The 21847-nt window shown below is 43.4% G+C and overlaps 1 protein-coding gene across 1 annotated transcript in view; it reads left to right on the forward strand.

Annotated features, from left to right (window-relative positions):
* Positions 1–21847, forward strand: part of DOCK2 (dedicator of cytokinesis 2) — a 366360-nt gene that overhangs the window by 81630 nt on the left and 262883 nt on the right. The window contains exons 23-25 of the mRNA XM_039876355.1: positions 4112–4220; positions 13326–13396; positions 15356–15462. Coding sequence (XP_039732289.1) covers positions 4112–4220; positions 13326–13396; positions 15356–15462 — 287 coding nt within the window. The remainder of the gene's footprint in view (positions 1–4111; positions 4221–13325; positions 13397–15355; positions 15463–21847) is intronic.

Genomic DNA, 21847 nt, shown 5'->3' on the forward strand with positions numbered 1-21847 from the left:
ACTTAAATGTGCCTGCTGAGTGCACTGAAGGGTTTCTTTCTGTAAGTAGGATCAATAAATGCAAAGATGATTTTCAGACAGCCCTGACCACTGGTTTGGCTATAATTATTCTTCAGCCCAGGTTGTGTTCATTTATCTAGAGAAATTTGCTAAATAAGTGGTCTCCCTTGCACAGTATTCCTCCAGTGTCTAGCATCACATCTGGGGACACAAAAGTATCTTGACTTACATAGCAAAGTAACCAAATGGTGTGGTGTGACATCATTGTTTGAGGAATTTTGCTCGGCTACATATGAGATCATGGAGACACTTAAAACAGATTTCATTTTTAAAACTTTCCAATTAATCTGCTCCCAGGCATTTGTGAAATGAGTCAGGTGTGTGTCTCGCCAAGAGCATATTTAGGCAAAGTTGTGGAGTGGGAGACAGGAAAGCTGGGCCTAGGACTAATCCTGGGGGCATTTGTGGGACTGCTGGGGAGGAAGGAAGGAGGTGGGAGGACAGGCCGTGGTGGCCTGGGAGGGGGTTGCTGAGGGCAGAGAGGTGCCACCAGATGTTGCTTTGACATGCTGTACTTGTACATGATTCCTCTGGGGAGAGGGACTGAATCTTATGTTAATCTCCACTGCACTGCCTGGCACACAGTAGGTGCTCAATAAATGGTATAGTAATTCTCTTTCTGAAGACACTGAGTTCTTTCTCCTTAATGTTTAGAAAGCAAAAATGGATGGATTTGAAGGAAAAATATGATACTACATATCAATAGCTAACATTCATTGAGTATTTACTATGTGTAAGGCACTGTGCTAATCGCTTTTTACTTATTATTTGATTGTAGGACCATATGGGGCTAGTGCCATTTTACTAATGAGAAAACTGGGCCTTAGAGAGATAAGAAACTGAGCCAAGGTCACCCAACTAATAAGTGGCAGAGCAGAGTTTGGAAACTACACAGTGTTACCTACATTTCTATATAGAGGAGGGGGAGATATAAGGAGGGTGCCTGTGAATGAGGCTCAGAGGAGCTGGAAGTGGCTGAGGTACAGAAAACGAACTAGGACGGGGTGCCAGGAAACCGTCCACCGGTGGATTCTAAAGTGAACCTTCCTGCTGGCTTTACAAGCCTGAGGATGCCTTGGTTAGATTCTGCTCCCTTGGGCCGCTGGCCTGAGGTCGCCATCCCCATTTTAGGCTGAAGCTTTATGTACCTGCTTGGAAGAGGCATTACAAAGCATTGCACACACCGTATGGGGCTCCATTTGCATCTGGTGAGTGCTCATCTGTGCACAGTGTCTCCTTAATGAATCACATGCAATCTGAGCATCGCTATATTTATCCAAGCCCTGGGAGCTGGAGCGCCTGCTGCGGTTGGGCTGACTCTCATGCCCCAGAATGGCGCCTCGCAGGTCGTTCCAGTTTTCCTTGTGTCCAGGGCCTTCAGGCCCTTCAGTAACTCATTCCCTGGCAGAATCAACCCACTTCTGAAGTATCTTTCTAGGCATTCTGAAGCCAGAACACGTGTTTCCCTCCCGAAGCTATGACAGAGACCAAGTGCTAAAAAGAGACCTTGAAACTACATCTGCTGTGCCCTTGACTTCAAGGCTACACTTAAAGCCTTGCAGATAAATAAGGCATTATTTTTCTTTTCTCCTCAAGCTTCTCAGGGGAGGCCCCACAGTGCTGAATGGCCCCCATCATCAATTTATTTCGTCCATATAATCTAAAATTTTTATATATTTTTTTCATTAGTCACTTCTTCCCCAAAATATTCCCTTTATTTATGTACACTCCGATCAGAGAGTTTGCCAGTATGATCACTTCTGCGCTCAGGAATCAACAGCAACAATAATAGCTGACGTTTACTTAACACTTACTAACTGCCAGCTACAATGGTAAACATTTGAAAGGAATTGTCTCATTTTTCTTCCACCTTAAAATAACCCTTTGAGCATTACATCTCCATTTTGTCAATAAGGAAGGTAAGATTCAGAGACATAATTTCTCTGAGGCCACACAGCCAGTATATGGAGGCATCTGGCAGATAGCAAAGCCTTTTTCACTAAATAGATTTGTTTCCTTTCTTCTTTTTCCAACTACAGGCATTTCCTCCAACTCTTCTTATTGCCACTTAGTAAAACTCCAGGCCTAAGTAGCCAGTGTAAACTGCAAGCCATTGTCCCACAGAATCGTTTTGTTTTTTTTTAATCCTTTGTGAAACTTAGCAGGGATCAATGTAATTTCCTTCCCTGGCCTGGAGCGTGGTGTTAAGACACTTACTCCTGACATGAACAACAAGGAGCAGCTTGGGTTCCCACGGAGGCGGAGGCGGATGCCTCGGTCTTGTCCTCAGGAGGTTTGTGTCATCCGCCCTCCCCTGTTAGGGCGCAGAAGGAGAAGAATGCGGAGTTCCGGTTCCAGCGACACTCCCTGCACAGTCTGTGACTTAGTCCTAGAGCAATCACAGCATATCTTGCTGGAGAAATTAAATTCAGTTTCCTACAAAGTGTGAAAGTTGAGTGGAAGGCCTTGACTTAGGCTTACAGGTTAAAAGTCACTTTTCCTTCCCACCTCTATCAAATAGCATTTAAAAGACGGCGTGAAGCCAAGTCACTTTCCCACCCTGGGTCTCAGTGTCCTCAACCACACAGTGAGAAACACAGACTAGGCACTCACTGGCCTTTCCCACAGATCTTGATCTAGAACTCTAGGGAGCTGCGGAGAGAGGAGGAGAGAAGCTGCTTTAGGCACTCCTGGTTCCTCTTGCCTCCGCGGCCTTGAGCTAGACACCAGAAAGTCAGCAGCAACTGCCGGCTCATGGGCTCTTCAGCACTGGCTTCCCCTTAAGCTTCTCACTTCACGAGGGCTTAAGGAAGGGGTCAGTTAGGAAAAGGAAGAGAAAGAAGGAGAGCGACTAGAGACACAGAGAGAGCAGCAGAGATAAACCTACAGCCGCACGGAGAGACAGAGAGCGAATGATGCTCGGAAGACAGAGAGGCACACTTACAGAGAAAGGAAGTAGAAGAGAAGCAGAAAGAAGAGAAAAGGGGGCCAGAGGATGGGTGGGGATTTAGTGGAGACAGCGCTGAGGTGGCCTTGATGGACTGCCAGTCCTGTGGTTGACAGAGCAAACAAACCTGTGAAGTGTGCCAGCGCTTTATCTGAGGAAAGCACCTTTGCCACAGCCAGCAGCCCAGTAGTGTTGACTGTGAATGGGGCCGTGACAGGAGACGCTCTTTATCTGAACTGGGAACAGAAGCCATCTTCTCTGTATTCGCACAGGATGCCACAGATTAGGCTGCGGATATTTCATGGTCGGCAATAGAGGCTTGTTGAGAGGCTTTGGGCTGAACAGCACTCCAAGACTGGGCCAAGAGGGTGATAAGACTCAGGGGCCTTTATACAAGGGGATGATTTCTATAAAAAGTCACATGTGTGTCTAAGCACAGGGCCTGATAATCTCTGTTAGGATACCTGTCAAGATGTTAACAATCACTAATCACTGGGCGGGATTACTGAGGAGTCTCACTTTGTAAGTAATGCTTTTCTGCAATGTGTACATTTTTTACAGTAACAGCACAGGACCTTTATAATTAGTGGAATAGAAGATTTAAATTAGGTAATAAGTATGCTCCTGAAATGACAGGGCAGCGAAAACAAGGCCCCTGACATGGAACGAGCATGCCCCTCCTGTTCGCCTGACAAACCTTCAATGGCTGACTAGACAGCTGTGTATTTGAAAATATTTCTCCTTGATGTTTGCATGATATTTTGAAAATCTAATGACCACAGTCTCCCCTCTGATTCTTGAAGAAGGCTGAAATTATTAATGTCCTCTTGGCTCAGATTTTATACCTCTGAGGTCCTTCAGGGTTTAATAAAAACGACGGTGGGGGTGGGTTTGTTATGTGAGCATTTCTGTTCCATATGGGTGGACGTGGGTTTTTCCCTCGAGTGAATTATGCATGTGGCACCTGCTGCAGCAACCGCCTTCTGGCCAGAGTCTCCATCTCCCACCCCTTTCTCTTTTCAATTTTAAAAAAAATTTGTGGCTGGCACTTTCAAAGGTATTACCTGTTGGCATGAGAAATGACCCAGATGTGTCTTCTTTCAGGCTCTACGAAGGCAAAGAACAGATGGAGTTTGAAGAATCTATGAGACGGCTCTTTGAATCAATCAACAACCTGATGAAAAGTCAATATAAAACCACCATCCTTTTGCAGGTTGGTTTACGCTGCAAAAATAATCTGTCTTTTCCCTTGGTCATTTGATAAACAATGACATGGTGAGATAATGTCTACTTTTGCTTGAACATGAAGCCCTGTGCTGGCTGAAGGCGTGGGCAGGCTACATGGTGTAATGGCCCCAAAGACCAAGGGCTCCGTAGGGCGGGAGAAAGCATAATTATTGTTTCCCATGAAAGTAGCAGTGCCTCTTTTAAAATAGCGCTGAAGCTTTTGCTACCTAGAAGCAAGTAGGTCAAACTTGATCCACTTTCAATGGTGAGAATGGTTAAGGTGGCAGTTCCTTAAAATCATCCACCCTTTATTCTCAACACCGTAAACTCAGCTCTGCCTTTGAAGGAAGAGGCTCTTTCAGGAAGACATCATAACTACACGTTTCTTGGGGTAAGGAATGAAGGGACAAAGGGCATAAGAAGGTAGGAGAAGGAAGGAGAAGGAAGGGAGGTGAGAAAGCCGATGAGCCAGTGAGCATTCACGGTACAGAGGCGACCGGGCCAACAAGACTCTTCCTCGTCAGCTGCACGACGTCTCAGTGTCTTATTTTCCTCATCTATAAAACTGCACTGTTTGGGTGAGGATCAAATAAACACTGTTTGAAAAAGAGCAAATTATAAAACGTTATGCAGATGTGGAGAACTAATATGATTATCATGGTTTTGGCATAAGTCTTATTACCTAGGTTCTTATTGTCTGGATAGCTGTGTTAGAAATGCCTCATTTTCTCTGGGATTCGGCCCAGATTATGCTGGTTTCTCTTCATGGATTTCTACCCCAGAGCCGTGGAAAGGGGCTTCATCTCTTTTTAAATTTGTTCTAAGGGCCAAATTTAACTTTAAGGATTTACATACGATCAAAGATGCTTTCTACCTATTTGTATGGTTTTTGAAAAATTATCAAAGAAGAATTTAAGGTCATATTCAAATATGGGAGCAGTACCTGAAGAGAATTTAATGTTGTTCTGGGGTATGAGGAACGGTCCAATGAGGGGAGAGGGGTCAAAGCTGTGTGATGTTGGCAGACCCCACACATGGAATCTTCTCCGATGTTGGCATTTGCTGCAGGAGAAAGAGCTTTGGATTTTGAGCCAGAGAGCCCGGGGTGGGAGTTGGGTGTCCGCACTTGGGCACACAAAGCTTGGCAAATCATTTTCATTTTCTGGGCCTCCATTTTTCCTCCTGTAAAATGGGAAGCCTAATGTCTAATGAAGGATTATTGAGAGGATTAAATAAAGTAATATATGTATAGGGCCTGTTACATAGTTCAGTTTAAATAATGTTTAGTCTTTTATATCTCTCCCTCCTTTACCTCCTCATAAAACAGAAGCTTTGGGAGCATTTTCCTAGCCCAGGATCTGGAAGGGGATATTTGTGTTCCTAATCCTGTCACAGGAAGCCAAACAGTGTTAGGACATTCAGGTATTCGGTTAGATCAAAAAGCAGATATAAATTTCAAGGAGAATAACTCACAAAAACTGACTTTATTAAAAGAGAAAAAGGAAGGCAAAGTTTTACCAAGTGAAATAGCACCAGATGACTGGAGTCTCGATTCTGAGCCTGTGTGGGGTACAGTGGGAAAGAGTGCTGTGATCTATTAGTAATGTCTGCCATACGTTTTGAGTGAGAGCACAGAGTGCCAGTGATTGACATTCCTGGTTCAGTCTTTACATTTCCAGCTGGTTAGCAGCTTGTGGTGGAAACCCTAATTCATGCCTGCCTTGGTTTGAAGTAGAGCTGATCTGCTTCAATTTCAGCTTTGTCCATTGTGAATTCTGGGACCTAAACACGTTATTTCTGCTTTCTAAGGCTCGTCTAACTTTTGTGAATGGCTTTCTGTAGTTATCCTCATTGTTCAGCATTGTCATGGGAGCAGCTCACCCCAAACTGTGGAGAATTTAAAGCCAGCCATTCAAAGAGGGTAGAAGGAGCATTAAAAACACCTTTCATTTATTAAGTGCCTACCATGTGCCCAGCACGAAGCTAGGCTTTCACATACAGTGTTTTTAATCCTGTCTTCAGTTTCCATAAGAGACTCATCAAGTTAAATAATTCATCCTAAATCACACCTATCCATAGTGATAGAGCTAGGATTTCAATCTACCCAGGTCTCCTAAATCCAAAGTTAATATTCTTCTCTAAGCCACAATAAATGGGTTAGGCTAGGCGGTGCCATGTGTTTTTAATAATGAGCCATATGCTAGAAGTCCGTGTGTATGCCAGCCCTTTAAGCATAGTTGATAAAACTGATGGCAGGTTGAGACAATCGACACCAGACACTTGTGAATTGGATGTAGCTCGAATGTGAGTAAAGGGCATTTGGGGACACTGTGCAGACCCATTTGACTCATCCTCCTTCAGGTCTGTGATTCATCATAATGTTCTAATTTGGCGGTACCAGTAGAGATAAAAGAACAGCTCATATTGCATGACATGCTCCCTTAGCCACTATGATCGCCACTCCTGCTAATAAAGCCACTAGAGTGTACAGGAAGTCAGGGATATTATATATCTCTCTAATATCTGAACCAGAGGCTGCCACATAGTAGGTACTCAAATATCTTTTGGCAGAATAAATGAAAGAATGAATACTAGCTTCTGCCGTTTTATGTTTTGGCATTTATTATGTGTTATGCATTAAGCTAAAAGCTTTACATATATTATTAGCTCGTTTGCTTTTTATAACAACAACCTTATTAGGAAAATACTCTGCTTATCGCTGCTTTACAGACGAGGAAATGGAGGCTTAGAGGGGTTGAGCAACTTAGCTACAGCTGAGAAGCGGCAGGTCTGGGATTTGAATCCAGGCTATGTAAGCCCGGAGTTTGAGTTCCTAATCACCACCGAATGAACACAGGATAGTTTCATCAAGGACCCAAGTCTTCTGGCAAAATGCCAGGTGGATAAGCAATAAGCAACAGTAAAGATGGGCAGACGTTTGCTCTATAAGCACGGAGGTGAACTAATTAAGGACGCAGCTTTCTTTCCTCTCTTTTTGTTAATTGGCGTAAAATATTCAAATGTTTGAACTAAGGGAAGAAAGTGGCCCATTCTTGAGAAGTGGCCTGCAGGCTGTGCGCTGAATCCTCAGACATAGGAGAAATGAGACGTAATATTTAACAGCAGGCGCTGGAGTGTCACCTCGTATGTAAATGATTCTTTAATTGTGCCCCCTTCTCAACTATACACCCCATACTTAGGATTAACGTAATGATGGATTTATGGTGAGTGGGATGAAATTTTGTTCTAATGAGGCTACTGCAGTCATACTGATAGCTCATGTTTTTCAATTAATCTTCGCTCAGCCCTATAAAGTAGTTAACTTCATTTCTTTCATTCACCTGGTAAGGAAACTGGAGCACATAGCATTAACTTTCCCAAGGACACGTAGATAAAAATGGTCCAACTGGACTAGAACACAGTCTGCCTCTTCAGCCATTTCGTACGCCGAACATTTCTGCCTCCTGCGAGGCCTTGGGGGCCAGCATAATGTTGGGTTACAGAAAGCGTGGAGACATACGTATTCTAGAACCTCTCGGTCCCTCTTCCCTTCTCTTTTACTGAAAGATTAGTGACGAGGCTGAAAATCCTGAGAGTTGCGTGCATTTTCCTCAGGGACAGCTCACTGTCTCTCAGGGAGCTGCCTTCTGGTCACGTAGTAGTAAATGCCTGTGACATTGTTTCTCCAGTTTCTATGCACCTTGACTGTCCATGATTTGGCTGAAAAAAAGAGATTGAAAATTGATGGGATGGGATTATTGTCTGAGCCCTCGAACGAGGAAGCTGTCCGGTGTTCTTGTATAACCTCACACCATTGCACAATATTCTCTTTTTGGCTAGCAGTCTGTGTCAGCTGGCACCAATACTGCGCGTGCTCACTCTGTTTTCACGAGAGAGAGAGAGAGAGTCTGGAAACACTCAAAAGACAGTTCCCCTTTGAGTTTGAGAGAATACAACTGATTTGCTTTGTTTATTATTATTATTAAATGTTTGCTATTTGTAGCTGCCTGGGTTTATTAATTCTGGTGAAGTCCCTCTGGATAGCAATTTTTTAAGTGTCTTCCTGTGACTTCTCTCTGGGCCAGTAAAATCACTATTGCTTGGTTTGAGTCTGGCCCTCTTCTTGAGGGATATACCTGGCCTCTGGCAGAGGGGCCCAGAGTTGGTGATTAATCTAAGAAATTTATTTGGTGTCACACAGTAAACCAGTTATTGACCTGATAAATGTGACTATTCTTGCAACTCCTATACATGTGGTAAGGAGGATCCTTAACTTAAGGAATGTTGGAAAAACTGTACCTTCTTTCAGAAACTATCATCGTAAAGAGGGGAAGGTTCTTTATGTCCTCCACCAAATCAGGCTTTCCCCCCACTTGAGACTTCCCCACTTGCCAACATGGAAGCCATCCCTAAAGCGAGATGGGAAGTAGCAGAGCACACTGGTAAGGAGCAAGAATCAGATATACAACCTTCCTAGGCTACTTATCAGCTGTGTGGCTTCTGGCGAATTATTTAACCTCTGTGCTACAGTTTCCTTATTGGTAAAAAGAGATGACAGTATCTATTCATAGAGCAGATGTAAGAATGAAACAAGATCATGCATGTAAAGTGTTTGACACATATAACATTTCCAATAATAGTTGCAATTTTAAATCTCTATGATTAATAAGCCTATTATATGTGTATTTATTTCCCTATTATATATATGTATATTCATATATATATATAAACATATCTGTGTGTATTTCTCTTAAATATTATATGTAATATAGGAATGTATACTATGGAGTGAAATTAATAACATGACACAGTATTATTTTATGTAGAGTAGGGTATTAATGAGAGTAGAAATAATAGTAACAGTAAAGCAACACAGCTCTCTAGGCCAACAGGTCTAGAAAGCCTAGCCGTTTCTAATTCCCAGGCCCTAGAAACATGGAGCAAGTGCTTATGGCTGAGCTGCTCTGTCTTCCGGGGATGGTTGTTGGTTGCACCTGCTGAGCCTACGGCTATCACTTCACTCACGTGTGCCAGGGCCGTGGGAAGTGCGGGACTGTCGACGTGAGCCCCATGGCCAGCGCTGCGCTGTACAGTGGGGCCAAGACAAAAGACTTGGCAAACTTCCTGCGTCACAGATGGGCTGTCCCCACTGGAAAAGAAAACCACGGGCCTGCCGCTTCTCTGTGTGGCTGAAAGTTGAGTTGATAACACCCTCTGCAGCTCAGGGTGACAACTATTCAGACTGTTTTACTTACTGCCAGTCCAGAACTAGGAAGCTGGGAAGATTGGCTCCTCCTTTAGCAGTCCTTCTCACAGCCCTGCCTGGCTCCTCCTCCCTGAGAGCTGGAGTGTGTACCTGTGAGCCCCACGCAGACTCCTGGTGGCTGCTGTTCTGCAGATCACTCCAAAGCCCGGCAATGATGTGTAGCCTTTGAAAGCCAGCAACTTGCTGCAGACACTGAAGTCGTGACTTTCCCCAGCTTGCTGAGGGTTTGTTTCTGTTTTTGTTCTCTCACTTTGGTCTTGATTATGATGAGTGCATCTTATACTTTGTCTAGTTGTGGGGAAATGAGGGCATGTGCTTAAGAGGTGACATAAGGAAAGATCTAGCACATACACTGTTATGGGCATGCTGGCCATTAGAATAGGCACATGGTATGCTTTGTTTCACATCATTCCCCTTGGTCCCACATGAAGATGCTGAGGCTCAGGGTAAAGAAATGGGACGAGGCACACGCTGGTGCTAGCTGGAGCGCTGGGATTCCTGCCCTTGTCCCTGCGGGCCCAGAGCTCTGTGGTCTTCGCCTTAAGAATGGATAAAAGATAGAAGTGCTTGGACCAGCCCTTTCCAGGGTATCTGCCTCAGCCTATGGTATGTTTGAACAGCCTGCAGATGTGTTTGATTTGGCTAGCACAGTGTTAAAACAAGTCAACAAGAATGACCCATTCTTTAGACCGAGTGTGGGTTCCACACACCTCATCACTCCCCATGGGGCTGTGCCCATCTCATTTCACTGCTTTCTATTGCTTGCCCAGCCCTACAGGCATCTGCTTTAGCTACATATGCTTGGTGTTTCTCAATAAAGATGGGCTGAGCAGCTAGGTTGGAGTGCACTAAGTACTACAGCCGCCTCGAGGAATGACGTAACACATTTTAGCATATTAAAATTGTGAAAACTTCTGCAATGAAAAATAAAACTCAACAGTTTATCTTTGCTTAAACCAGACTTTCCCTAAATTATTTGAATGTGAATTCTTCCCCCCACCACAGAATACCTAATACCATCCTACGGGACAAGGGTGTCCCAATAGAACACAGTTTTAGGAACACTGGCTTTTGAATCTTGTTATCGCTTGTCATCTTGATTTGAAAGAATAAAGAAAATAAATCTCTAGACACAAAATCTAATAACTATAAAGAAAATGTCTGACAAATCTGACAACATACAAATTAAAATCCTTCTGTGCAACGAAAGATACGATAAACAAAGCTAAAAGACAAGCAACAGTCAAACTGCAGGACGAGCAAGAGAAAATTTTTGCAAAATGTCTTACTGCAAAAAAGGGTTAATATTAATGATACATAAAGACTTCCATGAACCAATATGAAGTCACCCAAAAGAAAAATGGGTGAAGAATATGAACAAGCAAATTAATAAATATAGATGTTCAATAAATATAGAAAAGATGCCTACCTGCCCTGGAAACCAAATTGTTGCACATTATATATCAGACTGACAGAACTAAAAAATTTGTATATCAGGGCTAGCAAGGTTATGGGGCCAGGAGTAAAAGGAAGTGGGTTACCACTTCTTCCTAAGGTAATATGATGCTATCTTCTAAAAGGTACATTTGTATATACGTATATACATTTTGAAACACTAATTCCTCTTCAAGCAAGCAGTCCATCCATCCTACAGGGAATCTTACAGATACACTAATGTATATGTTAAATATTTTTCTTACCACATATTTTATAATAAAGAAAAACTAAAGATAGCATGGAGTCCGTCAGTAGAAGAGGGCTTGAAAAGGTACGGTGTATGTATGCACAAGGGCATTGCTGTGGGGCGATTAGAGAAGAGGAGCGAGCCCTCTGGAATGATGTGCAAAAATGCCAAGGTATGTGGTTAGCTGGAAAAAGCAAGTCGCAAAACTGTATAAATCCCACACACGTGCACGTGCACCTACATGCACACACATGATCGATCCTACATCAAAAGCAATCTGGAAGGACACTCACTGCTATGTTGACAGTGGTCCTTTCTGGGGAGTAGGGATTAAGGCTGAGATAGAGATGTGGGAACTCAGGAGCAATATTTACCCTATTAATTATCTTGTGTGAATTTTTTTTCATCAAACATTTATTACTGACTTTTAAGAATCACAAAGAACAAAGTGGAAAAAAGGATGAAGGCATAGAGAGAGACACTTGCTATCTGAGTGAGGTGGGCATGGAGCTTCAGTTAGAGGGGTGGATTTACAAGTGCCCACCTGAATCTGAATCCTGGCACTCCCGTTTGCTAACTTTGTGACCTGGGGCTAGTTAGCGAACCTTTTGGGCTCTAGAGTTTTCTTATCCATAATAAATGTATTTCCCTTGTAGGGCTGAAATAAGGTATTAATCTAAAAATAAAAAGTCAAAATGAGAGACAACAAACATTTATTTGGGATCAAAAAAATTGCAATTCTTGGAGCACAGATTGAGGCAGAAACCCAAATAGTGTCCTGATTATAGGGTGAAGGCAAGGAGTTTTTAATGAGAAAAAGGAAGGGAAATAATTATAAGCATAGGAGAAAGGAATTTCTATTGGTGTTAACAGAGTTACTCTTCAGCCATACATGGCTGGTTACTGATTCTGCCTTCAGAAAGAGAGGCCATAATCGTCAGTCCTTGGGATCAGTCCCTGTGCTTTTTACTCTTTGCTTTGCAAACAGTTGTTTTTAAGACCGTATTGGTTTGCCTAGCCTAAAGGTTATTTTGCCCGGTTCAAACATTCCAGAGGTTCAAGGAGTAAAACGTGCAAGGCAGTTCCTCTAAAAAGGCTGTTCTGGCTCTACTTTGAAATGGCTCTGCTTATGTCATTTTTCACAAAGGTTTAACAAGATAATCTAACAACAGTGTTTAGCACGGTGTCTGCCCCACTGCAAGTTCTCAAGAGAACAGGCGTGATCGTTATTTATGTTAACTAAGAAGCTCAGTAAGATTTTCTTTAAGAAAGGAATTTTCACTATTTTAATTCTGGTTTAATTGTAAAGAATGATACCTATTGACCACAGAACACTTAGAATGTACAGGAAAATAAAAAGAAAATAAAAATGCATGCTTCCACTAGATTCTTAAACATTTTTTCCAGCCATGTGACTTAACCTGCCGCGGAAATGGCAGCCTCCTCTGCTGCTTAGCGAATGGTGCTTTTATGTGAGGGGTGGGTGTGTCTCCTGCCTCTGGATGCATCAATAAACTTGCACAGGAAAGAACAATCCACCACAATGTGCAGTTTTCTAAGGCAGCTAAACCATGCCCACGGTGGTTCACAAATTGGCCAGGGAAAGAAAATATACATAACTCAGTCCAAGCCATGCTTGCCACCAGCAAAACAGTCCGAGCACACCATTTTCCAAGAGTGATAGATGCTACCATTTATTGAGCATCTAAAATATGCCTGGCTCTCTGCTGCATGCCTCACATATCATTTTTAATCTTCACAATCCTGAAAAATAGGTATTATTTCTCAAGTTTACAGATGAGGAAATTGAGACTTCAGAGAGGTTAAGTGTTTTGTCCAAAGCCAAATGGCTATTAAGGAGTAAAGCCCAGATTTGACTGTAGGCCTGTATAACTCCAAAGTCTGTGATCTTTCTACTATATATTACTGCCTCCTTGAATATAGAGGAAGTTGTGACTTACTTTTGCATTTCAAGTACATGCTAATGTTCTAATCTACATATAGAGTCTTGAATCACTACAGCAGTGCCCAGGATGCAGGGTCATTCTCCCTTGATCTGTGTCAAGTTGTGAAGTATCCTTCTCACTTTACAGAGTTGTTAGATGTGGGCATCACTCATGTTTATTTCACTTCCCACCTAGGTGGCGGCTTTGAAATACATCCCATCTGTCCTCCACGATGTGGAAACAGTCTTTGATGCGAAGTTACTCAGGTGAGAGCTTATCCTGGGCTCTGTTATCAAGCCAGAGATTGAAAAGAAGGGGAAGGTTCTTGTAGGGAATTCCAGACAGGCAGGCAGGCACTCAACGAGGGGACAGAGAGGACACATGGTAGGAGCTTCCTATAGGGCCTTCAGTGTGAGATTATTACATTTTTGTTGTGTTATGTCAGACTTTGGTGAAAACTTACTATGAGATAAGCATCCTTCTTTGATGATACAAATACTACAGAATGCAAAGTTGTAGATTAAAAAACTGATGTTTGGTGTAAATGTCTCTATTTCACTTAGACTTGAAGATTGTTTGATGTTTCCAATCTCTGCCCTGAAAGCCCTTTTGCTTTCTCCTTCTTCACTTTATTCTTCTCATGAGGTGAATGCATAATCTTAATACGATTATGCTGTTAGAATGGGGCCATCTGAGCCAGATATGCCCTTTTCTTCTTTTCTTATATTCACTTAAGTTCCAAAATAGCATGTACAGGATTTAAAAAAGCTTTTTATATTGAAATACTTCAGGATGTGGAAATGAGTTGCAAAGGTGGTATAGAGTTCCCATACGCCCTTCACGTGGCTTCCCTTAGTATTCACATTTCCTCTAACTATGGTGTATCTCAGCGGTCCTCGACCTTTGTGGCACCAGGGACCGCTGCTCCTATGAGGATCTAATGCCTGATGATGTGAGGTGGAGCTGAGGCAGTGATGCTGGCGCTGGGGAGCGGCTGCAAATACAGATGGAGCTTCGCTTCCTGGCCTGCCGCTCACCTCCTGTTGTATAGCCCAGTTCCTAACAGGCTACAAACCAGCACTAGTTTGCAGCCCAGGGGTTGGGGACCCTTGGTATATCTTTCAAATCTGAGAAGTTAACCTGGGTACAATTCTATTCACTGCATGCCATACTTTATTCAGAGCTCACCAGTTTTTTCTTTACTACTGTCTTTTTCTTGTTTATGTGACCATTTCTGCTGGCTTCTTCTCATATTTCTGGTCTTAAACTAAATGCAATTTTCCTAGAGAAGCTACCTCTGTAAATAAATTAAATTCCTCCCCAGGTCCCTGCACCATTTCTCTCTGACACAACTCCCTATTTATTTTCTTCACTGTGTATATCGCCTTGTATTGATTTGTTTACTTCTGTGTTGTTTGTGGACCTCCATTAGGATATAAGTTCCATATTACCTGGGACCAAGTATGTTCCCATTGTGTCCCCACTGCTCTTCACATTTTCACACATTAAGTAGATGCTTAATAAGTACTTCAAAGAATGGATGAATGCAACGAGCTTATTTTTGAAAGCTGACGGGGGCTACAATTTTGTTTCATCGCTATTTTTATTTTCATTCTTTTTGGGAAGAACTATCTTCTTTTCATGTCCCAGACTTGTTCTAACCCACAACTTTTCATAGCTTCTTAAAATTAAGGATTTTTTTTTTATTTTAAGACTTATCATAAAGCATTGCTAAGCATCAAATATTAGTAAATAAAATGGTATGGTAATGAAGTGAGGACCTGGTTTTAAACCCTTGTTTCTTTGACCGCCCTGTAACCTTTTCAAACTCTGTAACCTTGGGAAAGTTAGTTAACCTTACTAAATCTTAGTTTTCCCACTTGTAAAATTGAGATAAGTATTGGATCTACCTCACAGAGTTGTGAGGTTTAAATGGCATAATTGTTGTAAAAGGCAAAGCCTGTGCCTGATACATAGTAAATGCTCAGGGTTATTGGTGTTTCTTTCAGATTTTCACATCTCTGTGGATACTATTAGTATTCAACACCAACACCAACACCAACTACACGTATTTATTGAAGCCTTACTCTGCACCTGATGCTCTGCCAGGAATTGTGGGGTGGGGGGACAAGGGAGCTGAGAGTCGGGGGAAGAACTCTAAATGCCATGAGGAGGGAGACATTGGTCTAACTGGCTCTCCGTGCTCCCGTTTTTCCTGCCCTCAGCCAACTCCTTTATGAGTTCTACACCTGCATCCCCCCTGTGAAACTCCAGAAGCAGAAAGTCCAGTCCATGAATGAGATAGTCCAGAGCAACCTGTTTAAAAAGCAAGGTGAGTGCAAAGCATTCTGGGCAGGTGGGTGGGGCCATAAACCCTACGTACTCCGTGTTCCTCACGTGCTTGGCAGGGCAGAACAACCTGCCGGTTACTAAAACGGCAACAACTCCTTTAGTCTGAATAAATGCAAAAGTAGCTGACAACTTAGACGTCAGAATCTAAACTGATTTTAGGAAACATTAGTTTGCATTGTCTGTCTCTCCTGAGAAGGTTTAATTAGATGGTAAATTTGGAGTGAGATACTTCAGGTCATTCTGCTGTGAGGTTTTTCCCTGTATGGTTTATAGTTTCAACTTGAGAGGAATTAGGTGAAGTTCTTTTCAGTAAAAAGACCCTATAATGCAGTTCTCAAAATCTCAAGTGCAAGAATCTAGAGAGCTTGTTAAAACCTGTCTTGAGACCCATCTCAGAGATTCTGAGCAAGTAGGAATTAGTTTTCTCTTTTAGTTTTTAAAAGTGTAAATTATTTTTGAATAGGTGATACGTTTACATGGATCAAAATGCCAAGGCATGAAAGGGTGCCGCATGCGAAGGGTCCCTCCAGACCTGTGCATAGCCCCTCAGATCCTGTCTCTAGAGGCAACCAGCAGTTCCAGTTGCTTGCGTTTGCATCGGGGACACTCTGTACATACGCAGTCAAATGCAAATACAGCAGGCCCTAGAACACGCGGGGGTGAGAGGCTCCAACTGCCTGCGTCTTCCAGAATCCGCATGTAACTCAAGTTGAGCCTCGGGATATACGGATTCCCAACCACGGAGTTGCCCTTTAACGACACGGGTTTGAACTGTGAGGGTCAACTGAAGTGCACGGGTCAATTGAAAAAAAAATCTATGTTTAAGTGGACCTGTGCAGTTCAAAACCGTGTTGTTTAGATGCCACCTGTATATTTCATCTTTTCCCCTGGTCGTCTACTACTATTATTACTCAAATAGGAGCATATTACACAACTGCTCTGTGCTCGCCTTTCCTCACTTGGTGGTATTTCCTGGAGAACAGGGCATGGCAGCGGCTTCGGGCAGGAGTTGTGGTCGAGGTTCTAATCACGCAAACTGATCTCTGACAACCACCAGTCCTCTGACCCCTAGTCCACTGTCAGGAGCCCTCCGGTTTTGAGCTCGGTGAGCTAGATGGCCGCATCTTCTCATGATACGAGCAGACAGAACTGAGGAGTCGTTGTTCACCGTCCACCTCGTCTCCAGCCACACTCAGCACTCCTGACATCACGCCTGTCTGTGAGGGTGAGAGCAATGACTCTCGAGGATCAGCAACGTTTTCCATAGCCTAAGATCAACCTTTCCGATTTTAAATTCCTCTCTACCCGTACTGGTGTCAGTGATAAAATGAAAAGGAAAATATGCAAGGAGCAAGAGGTCTTAGAAAGCAGAGGATCAATCATCACCCAACTAGAACTTATTCAGCGTGAAGCTTGAATATTTATGTAAATTGCCTGGTAATTACAGAAATATTCAGGAACCACTTCACTGCAAAGATTTTTTTCCCAGTGCGTAGTTAACGTGGCACATGCACAATTGCTGTCAGAATCCCTGGAGTTAAGGATAAGAGAAGGACTTGTGAAGAACAGTGTTCTTGTGATTTTTATATTCATGTCTGTAGTATGCGACAACAGATTAATGCAATACATATATGGTTTGTTTGTGTAAGGTAACTCGTGCAGTGTGATTAGAAACTAATCCTGCTAAGTCATGTTGTATTTCTTGCAGCATTAGATTTTTTTTTTTAAGTGAGCTTTCTGTGGTTTTCAAGTTCTGACTTCCACATCAGAATGAACTACCCTCACTCTAAAAGCTTTGAAATATGCCTGCCCCTTCCTGCCCTGGCAGTTCCTTCTTGGATTTCAGGTGGTATCACTGTAGAGATGAATTGAGTCCCGTCCTAGGGCCGTGACAGGGATGACTCTAACTGCATGTGGTGCTGCACAGGCATCAGAGAGCAGGGCTGCTTGGCTCACCTTCATTGTTCAGAGCTGCCATCCTTGTCAGGGGCCCCGCTTAGCATCAAGGCCAGGTGGAGTGCTACACCGTCCTGGATGGGGCACGTGGTGTCAGTTCCAGCCTGCTGGAAGTCAGTGTAATTCCTTTAGTGGAGTCACATCCCATGGGCTGGGTGGTGTCCCCTGAGGGTTAGCATAATCACAGGTCAAGCTGGACAGCTGCTTCTCACCAGTCCTGCTGTGTCTCTGAGTTTCAGATTCAGTTAAAACCCTGTGATTAATATTAACAGACAGAAGGCCAGCCCAGTGTTGTGCACAGTTACAAAAGAAATGCAGAATTCTGACCTTTAATACATACAGACACTACAAATAGGTGAACAGAGGGTGCTTTGGGGACCCATTTTAAAGTGGAGGTAATGTATGAACATCCTCGGCTCACAGATGAAAGCAGTATGCTCTTATGCACAGCTTAAGGTAACTCTTTCTACTGTTTATTTGCTAAGTCAACTCTCTTCCCAAAATAATCTCAAGGGGAAACTTCAGCTCATCCCCTTTCTCAAGTGCTCCAGTTCCAAATGAATGCAATCCAAGTTTATATATGCTTCCAGGGGGTCTGTGGCTCTTGGGTGAGCATCTCTCTTTATACCCTTCAATAAGGTGCGTTTGATCCCTTGGCCAAGTCTAAGCTGTAATGAAATCCCTCTTGTTCTTCTGTCTGTGATGTGTCCTCTGCCTCAGGGATGTGATTTGCTTTGAGCCTGTGCTCATTTAGCTGCCAGATGTGCACGTTGCCTGGGATGTTGTCAGTGACACGGCGTGTACGCCCAGCCTTGAACATTTGTATTGGCGTCAAGCAGAGGGCAGAAGGCTTTTAGGCACTTTCTGAAATGTTGGCAGACTATTCTGTTGGCCACTCTTCAGGACAAGTTTATGGAGAAGGGGAGATTTACTGGTTAAGGGCACTGGTTTTTGGGTCTCACCAGGCCTCGGTTGGATTCTTGATTCAGTCCTTTATCAGCTGTGTGATGATGGCAATTTACTTAGCCTCTCTGATGCTCAGTAAGTTCATCTATAAAATGGGGGTGGGGGGTATCTGTCTTAGACTGTTGCTGTGTGGGCTAATGAGACAGATAGTGCATTTAAAGTGCTTATCTCTGCTTAATGTCCCACACGGAGCGGTTGCTGTTGTTACTGGTGCTGTGGTTATTATTCCTGCTGCTCCGTTCCTTTTTTCAACTTCAATCCTGATCTTCAGATTTCTTGCAATAGGGAGTCCCTTCATGTTTGATAGTGGCATGTAACTCTAAGCCGAGCTTCCTTGTTTCCCTGGGAGCTACGTGTTTTTCCTCAGGGTCTGAGAAGCGCAGGACTTAATGAATAAAAGGGTTTTGGTCTGTATGTTTTTCCCATTCTGGCTTTGAATGGTTTCTTCAGTTTTTATTTCACTTTTCTAGAGGTTTTTTTTTTTTTTTTTTTACAGAGGGCCCATGCTGTGGTTCCCTGGAAGAAGAGGTATAGATCAGGGAGAGCTGCTTATGGTTTCTCACATAGTTGTTTACCTTGGTGCAGCCTCGATGTAGTTACAGAGTTAGCGGTAACTGACAGCCATCTTGTAGGACGGTTTGCTCCTTGGGCTCTTTTAAAACACACACGCACGTGCACACACACACACACACACAACACATACTCATTCACTTACCCCCTTTGCTCTCATGGAGGCAATTAGCCTCAACTTTTACTTGATTTGTGATGTTTAGTAAATGACCTAATCCTTTTAAGTCTCAATTTCCTCATCTGTAAAGAAGAAATAACCACAGCATGCATCTCACTGGGTTGTGGCTCAGACACAGTGGCATAATGTGGCTTGTTAGTCTGGAGTATGAGGGAGTCAGGAGTCACCAGCAGCCAAGGTCTCACAGGGAGTGACTTGCCCTGCGTGAATGACTTCAGGGTTCAGTGAGAGAACAAGGAAATCTGTGGAGACTAATTTGCCGTCTTCTCCAACCCAAGTTCAGACTTGCCTGGTGGTGACGATGGGAGAAAGGATGGATAGATAGGCCCTGAAAGCTCTGAGGGGAGCCTGCGAGGAAACCAAACCTTCTGCGCCTTTGGAACAGATTTGTCCCTATGAGAACCGAATCTCTAAGTAATGTGTCTTTTTAGTCTGATGCTAATCAGATGCACCATCTGGTTCAGTGTAAACTGCTTTAGCATCCACATTGCTCGTTTTTCTCAACTTCCAAAACAAACAAAGAGGGAGGTTTGGGGGAGAAGAGCGAGAGCGAGAGCACAAAGACAGAGAGACAGAGAGAGAGAACGGAGACAATGAGATAGAAAAATAGACAGACAGAGGCAGAGAGAAGGAGAGAGACAGAGACAGAGACCAGACAGTGATCTGGAAGTTATTTCAATGTTCATTTTCAGCTAGTGCGTTTTTCTTTGGAAATTTTATTGAGAAGTTGTTCTCTGAACACAAAGCATTCAGTTTTCCCTTTATCAAGACTTAGCTTCCTCCTTTTCCCCCTTTTTACCTGTTGCCCACAGTATCCGGAGCTGCTGAGACCTTAGTTCACAATGGGTTGAACTACTGTGAGAAAGGGGTCTAATGCCATAGGGCCAGGGACTCCAACCTCCGGGTCGTGGCTGGTACCAGTCCATGGCCTGTTCAGAAGCGGGCTGCACGGCAGCAGATGAGCGGTGGGTGGGTAAGCTTCATCTGTATTTGTGGCTGCTCCTCAGCGCTAGGCATCACTGCCTTGGCTCCACCTCAGATCATCAGGCCTTAGATTCTCACAGGAGCACATGTCCCTGGTGCCAGAAAGGTTGGGGACCGCTGCCGTAGGGAATTATTCGTTTCTAAAAGAGTAGAGGCAAGTCCTCTCCCTGCAGCAGTTGTTGCTTTCTTGGTGAGTTTATGTAACATCTCTGAGCCTCCAGGGCTCCGCATCTGGAAGATATGAGTAGGAATGCTGCTGTTAGAATATGGACTTTTGATTTAGGCAATCCTCGTTTATGATCGCGCCTTGGTTACTTACTAGCGATGTTCCTCTAAACAAGTAACCTCCTTGAGCCTTGGTGTCTTTAACTACAAAAATGAGATAATGTTTGTAAGACAACTAGCAGAATGCCTGACTCAGTTGCTGCTCTTTTAAAAGTATCTATTATATCACAATAATAACCACAATAATAATAATAATATCAACAGTATTTTAACAGTATTTTAACAGATATATTAATTAAATAATTTAATTACATTAGGTGCTACATAGGACATATACATATATTCTTACAACATTTCAATTACATAGGTATTATTACCCCTATCTTGTAAATGGGGAAACCAGGGCCTGGAGGGCCAAGTAACCCTCATCCCAATGAGACCAAAGGTTACACAACGTATTTGGGTACGAGTGTACGGGGCTATGTGATGCTGGGTAGCAAATCGATCCCCAAATCTTAATGGTTTAACAGTGCAAAGGTTTATTCCTTTCTTGTGTAAAATCTGATGAAAGTCATATGTCTTTTGTTCCCTCCTGAAGCTATGTCATCTGGTACCCATGGCCTCCCTGAGCAGGGAAGAGAGGGAGTCCAGGAAACGCAGTTGCTCTAACTTTCAGCCTGAAAGTGACACCTACTGATTCCATCCACAGTCCATTGGCCAAAACCCTTCACATGTTCCCAACCTAGCTGCAAGCGAATCTGGGAAGTGAAGCAACACACGTGGAATATTTGACAAATACCCTCTCTGTCACTCACAGGTAGTGTTAGAGCTGGATTCAGGACACAAGTCATTTGAATAACGAAACCCATCTTCTTTCTACCATGCCATGCTTTATTCTCATAATAGATAAAAAAGAGAAGATAATGTCTATTTTTTTTTTTTGTTGGAAATGTTTTCTTCTCTGTATAAGAAAATGTGCCTCACATTCTTCCTGAGGGATTTTTTTCTTCCATCCCTCACTCCCTGCCCCTGTTCTAAGTGCCAGGCCACTCTGACAACTGCGCACGGGGACCTTTGCCTGGCCAGGAGACGTGATTTGATGCCAGTGGTTGCTGTGTCACTGTAGCTTTTCAGAGCACAGCTCTCCTGCAGCAAGCAGCCCTGTAAGCGGGCCAGGGTGTCTACACCAGCCGGGGAACTAAAACTGTCCTGAAGGAAAAGGCAGTAAGGGAACAAGTCCTCTTTTTCCCAGGGTGCATGCCAGCCTTGTGGCTGGCTTCTCATCTTTCCTGGCACCATACATGCCCTTCTGCAATTCTCTTCTTTGCATATACTACCTGGAACACCTTCTACTGCCTCCCCATTCCCTTCCCCCACCCAGACACACTAGTAATTTCTACCCTCTCTAAGACCCAACCGAGGCATCAGGTCTGCAGTGAGTCCTCCCTGATGTCTTAGGCATTCCAGCTCAGACCCCACTGCAGGC

Source organism: Pteropus medius, unplaced genomic scaffold (assembly GCF_902729225.1).
Source record: "Pteropus medius unplaced genomic scaffold, Ma_sr-lr_union100, whole genome shotgun sequence".
In the NCBI taxonomy this organism is placed as follows: Eukaryota; Metazoa; Chordata; class Mammalia; order Chiroptera; family Pteropodidae; genus Pteropus; species Pteropus medius.